At 40.4% G+C, this 13,033-nt stretch overlaps 1 protein-coding gene across 5 annotated transcripts in view; it reads right to left on the bottom strand.

The window, feature by feature from the left end:
• LOC132101187 (SH2 domain-containing adapter protein F-like) overlaps positions 1–13,033 on the bottom strand; it is a 113,532-nt gene that overhangs the window by 30,697 nt on the left and 69,802 nt on the right. For 2 of the 5 annotated variants that reach the window (XM_059505909.1, XM_059505911.1), the window contains exons 3-4: positions 3,959–4,168; positions 2,402–2,488 (exon numbers count right to left, since the gene is read on the bottom strand). The exons of 1 other annotated variant lie outside the window; for it this stretch is intronic. In XM_059505909.1, coding sequence (XP_059361892.1) covers positions 2,402–2,488; positions 3,959–4,168 — 297 coding nt within the window. The remainder of the gene's footprint in view (positions 1–2,401; positions 2,489–3,958; positions 4,169–13,033) is intronic. 2 more of the 5 variants (XM_059505910.1, XM_059505912.1) reach the window with 1 other exon arrangement.

Here is a 13,033-nt window from a genome sequence, read left to right as displayed (position 1 = left end):
AAATATATTACACTTGTCTAGGTGGGTCGTGGAATGGAAAAGTTTGGGAACCACTGCACTAGTGCACAACCCTGCAGTGACCTACACAAGCACATATCAGCACCAGCTGAAAGCAGTGCACTGATAAACGCATGAGGGTATGCAACACACATGCTTTAATGAATAAACCTGCAGTAAATAAATATCAGGAGCTGTACACAGTGCAGTGACTCAAATGCACTGCAGCTCACCACAAGCTGAATTTAATCTTCTGCGTTTCATGGGAGCAAACGAAGATTGATGAAATAGAAACATATATACACCACAGCGCTCAGTAATAACTAAGGCACTCATTTATGCTACGTACGATATTTCTCCTGTTTGATGGCGTCACTTCGACTTCAAAACCAACTGCATTTATCCTAATCAATCATATGCATTTTAAAGCTGAAAGATGAACTCCGTGTGTAAACAAGCAAAAATGGCAGGACCAGAAATGTGAGTGGCATATATTACATTATTCATGTAATAATGAAAACGTGCTTTGAAAACATTAGCCAAATGCAAATGCAATGTAAAACTCTTCAAGAGACACTGACCCACAATCCTCTGAAATCCTCTCCCTTAAAGGTATAGTTCACTTAGAAATAAGAAAGTGCTTAAAACCTAACCAAATCATTAGAATACATTTAAAGAAATGTAGCTCTGCATCAGTGTCATCAATGGATGCTCTGCAGTGAATGGGTGCCGTCAGAATGAGAGTTCAATGTTTTTATCAGCTGTTTGGACTCTAATTCTGACGGCACCCATTCACTGCAGAGCATCCATTGATGAGACACTGATGCAATGCTACATTTCTACAAACCCTTAAAGAGTTAGTTCACCCAAAAATGAAAATTATGTCATTAATGACTCACTCTCATGTTGTTACAAACCCGTAAGACCTCTGTTCATCTTCAGAACACAGTTTAAGATATTTTAGGATTTTTAAAAATATATAAAATATCTTAAACTGTGTTCTGAAGATGAATGGAGGTCTTACAGGTTTGTAACGACATGAGGGTGAGTCATTAATGACATAATTTTAATTTTTGGCTGAACTACTCCTTTAAGCGCTGTATACACAAAGCCTCCATTTATGGAAAGCCCCTAATGAGCGTTTCTCTCATGTCGTGACCTCAGGATGACCTTTGAACCTCTGGAATCAGGGGTTTAGCATTGAGACGGACTCCAGACTGCTTACCAGACGTCTCCAGGGTGTTCCACTATGACTGACGTTCCTTGAAGATTTATCTTTAAAACATTTTTCTGAAGGCAGAGGAATGTGAGCATTAAGGGTCCATGGGAAGGTTTCTCTGAGAGGATCTGGTGGCAAGCCAGAGGCCTAGTGATTGATTTCTGATTTGCTTCCTGACTGAAAGAAACGTCAAAGCATGCTTTATCTACACTGAAGTGGATTGTTGAGAGGGATAAGCAGTCAAAAAACTAGGACAAATACATGTGGGAAATAATAAAGTCTTTGAAAGCTGCGTCTGTCTGACAGACAACAAAGAACTGTGATTTGCTCATTTAACACAGTAAAGTCATTCTCACAGTTAAAACAAGCTCACACACAGATCTACAGTAATCACACATTAATGCATATTGTAGCTTATGCGTGAAACAATGCACCTGATGGATTTAGCGCTGATTAGAGAACCGGCTGTACCGACCAAATGTGCATTCATTATCGGCCGATATTATCATGCACCGCTACTTATGCTTAATCAACAGCATTTGAGATCAGTTACCGAATTCATCTTTTTAAGGTAGGACTACTTTTCTAGGCAGATCAATTTATAGTTGTGCATTTCCAATGTAATTTATTTGCTGTCTAGAATCCCTGCATTTATTATGCAAAACTGGTTGACATGATCACATAAAAATGGGAGAAAATTAAGCTATTGCAATTATGCTCTTTAGTCACACTAGTATTGTGTTCCCTTCCCTTGTGACCAATACATTTAGTTAAAGTGTGATACAGTCAAATCAAATTATATATACACCCTAGAGAATACTACAGATGTTTTTCAATTTTAAATACAAAATGTAATATGTATTGATGTTTTTATTGATGCATATTGATTCATATTAAATAACATTTAGAATCCTACATTTAAATTTCTAAATTAAAATGGAAAAATATCATTTCTGTGTTTTCAGCTTCTACTGAAAGTGTCTCATGTGTTTAGTTTGTATAAACTGATGCACAGGTCCAATTAATCAGACTGTGTCATAGAGCTTAATCAGTATGTTTAACCCAGAATATTCCTTTAAGAGAAAGAGAAAACATACGAATATTTTTCTCAGCAATGCTCTCCAGTGATGCTAATGCAGTCCTAAATCTGTGCAGACAGAGAGGAGAGCCTGTGTGCCGCAGTACCTGAGGAGGATCTAGAGATGTGGACATCTCTCCTGGACGCTCCGCTGCTCGAGTCCTCACGAGTAATGCAGTCATAACAGAGCAGTGCTGCTCCACACACACACACACACACACACACAGGACAAAAAAGGAGCCTTTCAAGAACTGATGCACAAAAATCAAAAAACAAATACCTCAGTTGAACAGCCGAGTTAGTCATGAGTCCCTGAACCAAAACCTCAATCACCACACCTGACGGACACACACACACCTCCAGATCCATCTGATCCGTTTCTCACACGTCCATCTGTAATCACCCGGAGAGTAAAGAGACAGTTCGCCCCAAAATGATCATTCTGTCATCATTTCCTCCTCCTCATGTTGTTCCAAACCTGTGTGAGCTTCTATGTTCTGCTGAATACAAAAGAAGATATTTTGAAGAACTCTGTTAATCCAACAGCTGACGGTAGCCATTGACTTCCATAGTATTTATTATTTCCATATTATGGAAGACAATAGAGACCAGCAGCTGTTTGGTTACCACCGTTCTTTAAAATATCTTCTTTTGTGTGAATCAGCTTAAAGAAATGAATACAGCCCTGAGGGTGAGTAAACGATGACAGAACGTTCCTTTTCTGGGTGAATGATCACTTTAGGAACTGAAATGAGCCGTTCCTGAAGTCTTGACCGAGGAACAAAACGTTCAGAGAGAGAGAGGAAGAGATACCGAGAAAATCTCCCAGCATTCCCAGCAACAGACGGATACGGCAAGATATTAAAATGAGCCTGTTTACACTTTCACAATGATTTACAAAGAAAATGTTTGAGAATTTACGCTCCAACCTGTTCAGTAAAGAGTGAGACCTCCACCAATGAGAAACTAGGGTTTGATTAGCAATCACAGCCAAGACACAAAAATCAACTTTCACCAAACACATTCAATAAATAGCAAACAGAAAAAGCCCTGATTTATACAAATAGTCTTGAGCATGCATCGTTTCCACAAACTCTGCAATGGTCCTAATATGACGTCACACTCTGTGGCCTCTTTTTAAAAGCATTATACAAACAATACACACACAAAAACGTATGCAATCTATTCCACTTTACAATGCAATACTGCAGGTCTAAAGTTTGCTTGATTTTTTCATTCAGTCTTCTACTGGTCAATCACGTGTTCACAAGATAACAATTCATGGGTCAGAGTTCATTATTTCACAAGAGCATTTGCATGACTGAAGGAAATCTGGAATGAAAAGTGTAGCAGGACCATCGCCCGAGTTGAAAACTGCAGTATTTTACTAAATATTTTGCTACAAAATGCCACGCAGGGGTTCGAATGAACAGTTGCATGAATCATTTTACCCAGTTTATTGGTTAAATCTCCTAAATGAACCAGTTCACTACAATGAACCCTGGAAAAAAGTGGAAAAGCTACTGTGTCAGAGACAGTAGCATCGTTAGTAGCATCACGAGTCTAGTTAGTAACTCCCCACCATCACCCACAGAACCGGGCACAGGACTCATTATATCTCTGACTGTTCACTTCTGGAAAGAGCATGATGAAGCGGGCCGAACCTGCGAAGGCTTTGGATATGCGGTCTTTCTTCCACTCCCAGGGCTGGTCGTACTCCTCCGGTGGCCTCTCGTCGTCCTGCGGTAATCTGCTCTCACGGGAACACACACATCCGTCTGGATCTGCTCCGTTCTCCTCCGGCTCGTACGGGGTGTCGTAGAGAGGAAGCTGCCGGACCGGACCGTCTTTAGGAGCGCGACCACCTCGGATTTCTGCCAGACGAAGAGAGGAGACGACATATCAACGGTCTGTGCTGGTTTTCTGTTTGACACATTTGTGACCTGGACCACAAAACCAGTCAAAGGGTCAAATTTATGCATGCTTATATCATCTCTCCAGTGATGTGTGGTTTGTTCGGAGGACTATATTTGTCTGAGATACAACTATTTGAAAATCTGGAATCTGAGGGAGCAAAAAAAATCATCTTTAAAGTTGTTCAGATGAAGTTCTTAGCAATGCATATTACTAATCAAAAATGAAGTTTTGATGTATTTATGGTAGTAAATTTACTAAATATCTTCTAGGAACATAATATGTATTTAATATTCTTATGATTTTTGACATAAAAGAAAACATTTATAATTTTAACCCATACACTGTATTGTTGTATATTTCTACACATATACGTCTGTGACACTGAGGACTGCTTCTGTGCTGCAAGGACACAAATATATGCATTTAGCAGGTACTTTTATACAAACCTATGATATAAAATACCAGATTATGATAGAGGAACACATGCAATTAGTCACAGACCCAACAATGGCAGGTTTATTTGAATCAGAAACGATTTTAGCAACTGTACTGATCAACACAGACTGACATTTTCAGTCAAAATCCTACATTTCTATTTTCAAAGTTTATTCAGAAGCGGTCGTTTAGCTGCAGGGTGCCCTAAGGTTAAGTGTTAAGTGTTTGAAAGCATCAGTGAAACGGACAAAAAACAAGCCCAAAACACCAAAACATGTTCAGTCCTGCAGCTCTCAGAAGAAACCACAGCCGGACACAAACCAAACCAGAGCTCACGTCCTGCAAAACCACCTCTGAACCTCATCTGAACACAGAGATCTGCCGCTGATGACCTAGACATCCACCAGAGATCAGCCAATACAGAATATAAAATAAAAACAATATGTGCAAACTGAAGAATGCATTACATTACGTGCCAAAAATAAGGCATTTAATATAAACATTGCATTCTAAAACTTGTAAAACGAGCATATACTAAATACACATCTACTTGTCTGAACATAGTAATTATAAGATATATATACCCCATTTCAACAGTCACTTCACAATCACTGCTCTCTTAAAAACTAATCTCTTGCTCCTTGAACATACATTAAACATCCAACCCAAACAAATGGCAGTGAAGGAGTGTCGTGACGAGTCTTTATGCAAAGCATGCCTTTTGAACATTTACACAAAGAAAGACCCATACAACCCGGCGGACTGAAGGGGAAAAGCTCTCTAATGCTTTAGACAGCACATGCACATGTCAGCAAATGCTGCTGTTTTTGTTTGAAGCTTAATATGAAGCTTTCTCATGTTAAAGATGACTTGGGTCATGTGCTTTTCCCACAGAAGCTTGCAGCATGTTCTCGGCTATGTAGTATTTCAGACACGTTTGTCCATAGAAATGTGTTATTTACTCCTCTGAAGTCATGTGACTGGTGATTCTCTTATGTGCACAGTGTGCAGCGACTAATTCATAATCATATTCACTTTTGATTACTATCAATTTGGCAATTTGTTTAATGCACACTGGCCAGCCTCCACGCTCAGAGTTGTCTGATTAAAGATGCATCACCTGCAGAAGTGTAGCTCTGTGCTTGACCTTCAGGGGTCACTGGACACTACCTCGGACCAGCAGACAGTGGTTTAACTAGTGATGCAATGATGTTTTCATGTGTGTTTCTCCACTGGTATGTTTTGAATATTTCATGCACTCAGTGTGGATCAGTGCTGACGCGTAACACACAGACTTCTCCCACAAAGTGCAAAACCCAGAGATCACGGTTTACCAACCGTGACACTGATCAATAATGTCACATAATGTCACATTTATCTCATGAAAGACATTCAGTTACCATAAACTCATGGTCAGCTGGAAAATTAATAACTCTAGAGACGAGCATTTTTAGTCAGTATATGCACTATATTACATATGCATTATATTTTTACTTGCCTTTAGTATTTAATGCATTTTTGAATAAATCCATCATGAAAATGAGTTAGCCACTGTTTATGTTTAAATAAAAAAAGCAAATGTTTAAATTACACTTTAGAGCAGAAATATAATAACATAATTAAGAAGACAATATAAAAAGTGCAATAACTTAAATGTTTGTACGAATTTCTATGAGTCATGATTATTCAATTATTTGATATAAATCTGAAATAATTTTGGTTAAAAAACCATTTTGGTGCATTACATCACTTAATGCACTGCACAACACCTGCATGTGCAGCTATAAAGACTCTGTGTTGGAGACACCGTGAAAACTCTCAGACAGCATCAACATGGCATTGCCACAGCTCAAGATGAGAGAGGCTTAAATAACGGCTGTAGAGCAGGAGTGTGTGTTCTGAACTCAGGCTCACACACTCACACGTTACTGCGGTCTGGAGAAATGAGATCATAATGCTAATTACAGCTTCCAGCAGAACCCAGTCCAGCCGAGGAGCTGGCGACCTTTGACCTGTCACGTCGGCAACAGTTCAGGGATCAAAGGTCAAACGCAAACCTGGCATTCTCACACACACACACATGCAAACACGCTTCCTCTCCAGGTGCCAGACGCTCTGTGTGTGTGTGTGTGTGTGTGTGTGAGTGTGAGTGTGTGTGTGTGTGTGTGTGTGCGTATGTGTGTGTGTGTGTGTGTGAGCGTGAGTGTGTGTGTGAGTGTGAGTGTGTGTGTGTGTGTGTGTGTGTGAGAGTGTGTGAGTGTGTGTGTGTGTGTGCGTGTGTGTGAGTGTGTGTGTGTGTGTGTGTGTGTGTGTGTGTGTGTGTGTGTGCGTGTGAGTGTGAGTGTGTGTGTGTGTGAGTGTGAGTGTGTGTGTGTGAGTGTGTGTGTGTGTGTGTGTGTGTGTGAGTGTGTCAGTGTGTGTGTGTGTGTGTGTGTGTGTGTGAGTGTGTGTGAGTGTGTGTGTGTGAGTGTGTGTGTGTGTGTGTGTGTGTGTGTGTGTGTGTGTGAGAGTGTGTGTGTGTGTGTGAGTGTGTGAGTGTGTGTGTGTGTGTGTGTGAGTGTGTGTGGTCTGATGAGCTCTGCTGATTTACAGTCTCACACTGAGGGAATCAAAGCATGACCTTTATCTTTCCTCTGACACGGCAGACGCTCAGTGTTATTTAACGCTCCTCTTATCATCAAGAACCTCTTTACATGCATACACGGTCATTACAAGACCTCCAAAGAGACAAATGTTACTGGTGTCTCATTACGGGGGTGGGTGGGGGGGTCTTGATTCCTCCAAGTGAATAGAATCTTTTGAATCGGTTCATAAAAGTATTCATATTCATTGAGCGGTGCTTTCTGATGCTCTTTTTCACTTTCTCTCTCATCTGTGTCAGTCAACAACTAGATCCAGTAGAATGATAGATGAATAGACAAAGACAGAAAGATGGATGGATGGATGGATGGATGGATGATGGAGTGATAGATGGAGGTGTAGCTCTGGACTGTCGATGAGAGACCCTGAGCGTTTGAGAAGGTTTGAGACTTCCTCCGCTCAATCCCCAATTTAAAGTGCACCTGAAGTATACTGTACTTGCAATAGTTCCACTTCAGCACAATCAGATATACTTCAGTATATATTTAGATGGACTTCTGCACGATTGATGAACTAATAAGTGTATTAAGGACAAAACTAGTTGTTCCAGTTTAGCACGCTTTAAGTAGTTAATTATACCAAAAGTGCAGGGTATATTTTATTAAGCATAAATAAGTAAATTCATTTGTAGCATACGTACTTAGCATGAAATAAATTTCAAATGCATTTCAGGAATTTCTTCAAATACATTTTAGTTTTTTGCACTAGGATAAAAAATTAATAATAATGTTGTTGTTTTTTGCTGAGAAACTCAATTCAATTAAACACAGCGAGACCATCAAATAAATCACACACTGCACACACACACACACACACACACACACACACACTGTGGGATGCAGAAAACACCGAAGCAGATATTTCTGAGTGTGTGGTGTATGTGAGAGCAGAGAGACATTCACAGAAACTGTCAGAGTCTCTCTGGATCTCATGTAACACGCCAGAGAAATAAACACAGCTGCTACAGGAATCAGCCAATGACACATTCTGCATCAGAAGATCTCAGACACTGGGCGGAATCATTCTGGAATTGGACTGGATTTGCAACAAGTAGTGCACAGAAGTATATTTGGGTGACTGACTTGAGAAACAGAATTTTAGGTGTAACATATAAAACATTGATGATCTGAGCTGACATGAAACTCTTGTTAATGTAGGTCTTATCGAGCTCACGCTATTCATTATTCAACAGCATAATTAATTATGTTTAATATATAATACAAATAATGTGATCACCTATATATTAAATATCACTTATTTATATCTTGATTGCCTACTGTATATTCTGTAGTTTGTAAATCAGTGTGGTATAAGTTGTGTTCATCAGTGTTTAATACATGCTTTATGAGTGACTGTCTAGCAGGAACATTAACAGAGCGATTGTTTGAAGAACAACAGACTTCACGATTAAGACTGCAGACACTAAACTGGAAGTCAATGATAAAGATCGTCAAACGGTAAGAGGTGTGTGTCCAAACAACACAAGAGTCCTATCAATACCTGAGACTCAAGAGCAACTGCAAAGAAAGTGAGAGCTTCTAACAACCTCATCATGGTCTGATTTAAAATCATCCAGCACTTACAACCAACCTGAAGCTCCTGAATCTAAAGAACCGCCCTGATCTGGTGATCAGTGATCTATACAGGGTGATGATGTCACACCCTCAGGACTTGAGTGAGCCAATGAGGAATGGTACCTTTTGGAGGGAACTTTTACAACTCTTTGTCTCTAGTATGGTGTATTGCATATGAAATTAGATTGGTTAGTGATCCATCATAAGCATGCATGAAACATATACAATACACAAAAGACAATATATACAAGAACAGTAACAGTATACAGTTTGAGATATATTATAATTTTTAACGAAAAACAATAATGAAGATACAAAGACAAGGGCAAACACTCTTACTGTATATGAAATACAGAAATATTGTCAAATAGGTGCTTTGCTTTTTGTAGCATCTGTGAACAACTAAAATAACTCGTTTTAATTTCCATAAAGAGAACAAAGTGAGGGTGGGGGCAGAATACCGCGGTAAGCCTTGTGTGTGAATAAACACAGCGAGAGTGTATGTTTAAAAGACTTAATTTAGTAACGCTTTTGTTTAACGAGAAATGTGCGAGGCATTTATTACAGCGCTTTCAGAAAAAAAGGAAACAGCTGCAAGAGAAAGCTGATGCATTGTGGGTGAACAGCTGTGCTGCTAAAGATAATTAGGGCCTGACATGCAGAGATATAAACTGGCATCTCAGACAGACAGTATTTCTTTTTGTATAGTATTTCTAAAACTATACAAGACAGAGTGTGTGTGTGTGTGTGTGTGTGTGTGTGTGTGTGTGTGTGTGTGTGTGCTTTCCTTCACAGAGCCAAAGGCCGAGATGTGCAGAATCCCTCTCTCGGTTCTCGCAGACACTGACATGTAAGGATTCGCTCTATTACAGCTTCTATGTCAAAGCCAGAAAGATAGCCGGACATAAAGTGAGTGGGAGGACGAGACGGATGAATGCAGGAACAGTCCTCAACAAACACCAGCTGCTGTTTCCAGACATACGAACAGTGCAGCTAAATTAATGAAGCAAAATACTGCATCTAGTTATAAAAATACATTATAGCTATAGTATGATAATGGGTAATATATGAAACAACCCCGTTAATCCACCTTTTAAAATTTCAGTTAATTATTCCATTCAGTTTGGCTAATGAAAAACAAATAATTTTTCTGTATACACAAATATTTAAAGTTTCTTTTTCTTTATTTTATGTATTTATTTTATACAAAACATGAACACAGGCTGCTAGGAAAACACCTAGGGTGTTAATTACATGTTAAAGTTACATGTAAATGATTTTCTTGTTTATTGGATTTTCAGCTTTGGATGCATACAGAAATTATTGGCTTCATTTGCCAGATTAAATGGAATAATTGGATGATACACTGAAACTTTTATGACAAGGTTATTTAGAATGTATGTGTGCGTGTTTTTTTCTTTTATTATTATTATTAATAATTACAATTTCAGAGCAAGTGCAGGAGGCCAGACTCGATCCTGCCTCACCCACGTGAGCACCAAGGCTCAGTATTTAAGAACTGTGTGCCATAATCAGTGCAGCACGGCTCTGACATCTTTGTTTCTATCAAAACTGCTCTATGTTTATTATCAAAATCAATATAAAGAGCTGAGAGAATCTGATTTAACATTAACATCTGCAGTGAGCTGATAAAATACATCCTCAACCTGCTGCATCCGGACCAAACTCGAGGGAATCTGGGACAGTAAAAAGATGAGCATGGCTGTTCATTAGTGTGTGTGTGTGTGTGTGTGTAAATGAGTCTCCACTGCGGCCAGTGGCTGGACAGAAGCATTGACTCCAGCCAGGAATGAACAGCAATTACACCTCGTTAGAACCTGCATGAAGGCTCATTAACACAAGATTAATGAGAAGCCTGTCTGAAACCTGGTCTGTCCAGCTGCATGCATCACCTTATAGTGAAAATATGGGGGGCAAACAGATAAAATGCTAAATGAAATCAAGATGCATTAGAAACAAGAGCGTTGTCTGAAAGCCTATTTGTTCAGCGCTGAAGTTTTCTAAGCGCTTGAACGCTCCATCACGTGAACTGCGCCTGAAAAGAAAACTGTAGCACGCTGCTCAGTTGTTCGCGCTCAGGAAGGATGAGAGAAGACTCTGAGACCCCTTTCTTTACTTTCGTGTGCGTTTTATGAAGAGCAAGTACGTTTTTACTACTGTTGCATGTTTGTACTGCATTGTGATGAATGTTTTGAAATTCATGTATGTTCATGCGAACTAGTTTTATTTGTTGAACTGCGTGACTAATTAGTGTAGTCATGATGCCAGACCGTGATATAATATGCGACATGTTTCCTGTGTGCAATAATTAGCCCTCTATATGTCGACTTAGACTTTATTTGTGTTAGTTATGTAGAGATATGCTTCTGTGTTTGAGTGCAGTGCATTTACTGTTTATTTGGTGCTACCTGCATCGAGTGTTCTAGTGATACAGTGTCAGGCTGCATAGCCAATTAAAGGTGCAGCGGTATAGATATTAAAGGGCATAATAGTGACATATTTTGTTGCACTGTATTAACGTAAATTATTATTTATGTACTGTACTGTTGTGAATGATGACAATGAGCATAGTATAGTATTCCTTTATTTGTTTATTAATCAGTTATTCTTACCATTGCATTATTTCTTTTTCTTTCTCTCTGTTTAGAGCACATACACACTTATACGCACTTGTATATTGGCATCCTGATCTTGAAAATAAAGCTGATAAAGGATTCTCTGGCCGGAATCTTTCTGTAGTGCTTCCATCCTAAAACGAACCACTAGTCCATACTTTACATTGGTCCTTCGAGCCGGATATAGGGTTCCACCGACACTATGGAGTCAGCAACTGATGGTCAGCAACAGGAGTCATCGGACCGACCCAAGAGAGACCCGCGTCCACCTGCACATTTGGCCCAGTACGAAGTCAATTTTCTGCCCTATCAACAGCCTGTGGTCCATGCCTCTTCTAACCCTGTAGGACAACCAGACCAGGCTCAGTCAACCAGAGCTAGGAGTTTGACAAGTTACCGGTTTCCATCTGTTTCGAAGTACGTCTGATATACAAGAAGCTGCTTTAGAGGAGGAGATCAAAGGATTGGAGCTAGCTGACCTACAACAGGCAATAGAAGAGGAAAGGAAAGCTGACTTAGAAGCGGCAGCATTGGATGCACAAGCCAGAGAAGGACAGCGGCTGCAAGAGGAAGCACATCTGGCTAAAGAGAGAATAGCTAGAGAGATGGGAAGACGCAGGCGCTTAAAGAAACTTGAGAAGGAGGTACACATTGCCAGTCTTGTAAAGACCTACCTGACAGGGACGAACGATGATTCCTTGTCTACGTCGTCAGCTCCTGCTACATTCTCCAAGCTACCTCTGCCATCACAATTGGTTCAACAGCCACCTGGGGTGCAATTAATCCCCAAGCAGCATCCACCTGTGCAACAGCCAAATCCAGAGCCAGTTCAGATAACACCTCTCTCCACTGTTCTTACTCCGATATTAGCACCACCTGCTAATCCCGTCACGAGTGCCCAGATCAGTTTTCCTGTCAGCGCAGCACCGATTGCAGTACCAGTCTCTGGACTTCCATCTGTACCTGTCTCATTCGTTCCCATCCAGTCCACGGTACAGGCAGGTGGAGCGTCACCGATGGCAAGGTCTGTCACAACTAGTCTACCGTCTCAGTACCTAGGGGCTCCAGCTACCAGTACAAGCTTCACAATGCCACCACGAGCAGTTACAGTGGCACCGTCACCTCCTGCAGTGCAGTATACTCACCGCTGTAGACCAACTACAACACCAGTTCAGCCGGCATCACCCTTGACCTACCCGGGTATGGAAACCCTGATTGCTACATCTTACGGCATTCCCAAACCAACACTTCCCTCCTTCGAGAGTGGCAAAGAAAGTGATTTCGCACTTTTGAAGATGGCGCTCGACAACTTGATGAATAGTCACCCTCATCTCAGCGAGCACTATAAATATCAGGTTCTCCTGAGTCAGCTCAAGCTTCAGAGTGCTCTGCAGTTGGCTAAATCATACATGTATGACCCCGCACCGTATACAGCTGCAATGGGAGCTTTGCAAGACAAATATGGCCAGCCAAGACAACTGGTTCAAAGTGAACTAGCGGCAATACTCAACTCCCCAGCCATTAAGTCAGGAGACGC

Source organism: Carassius carassius, chromosome 23, assembly GCF_963082965.1.
Source record: "Carassius carassius chromosome 23, fCarCar2.1, whole genome shotgun sequence".
Classification (NCBI taxonomy): domain Eukaryota; kingdom Metazoa; phylum Chordata; class Actinopteri; order Cypriniformes; family Cyprinidae; genus Carassius; species Carassius carassius.
The sequence above is the reverse complement of the archived record's forward strand: the minus strand, read 5'-3'. Positions and strand labels throughout refer to the sequence as shown.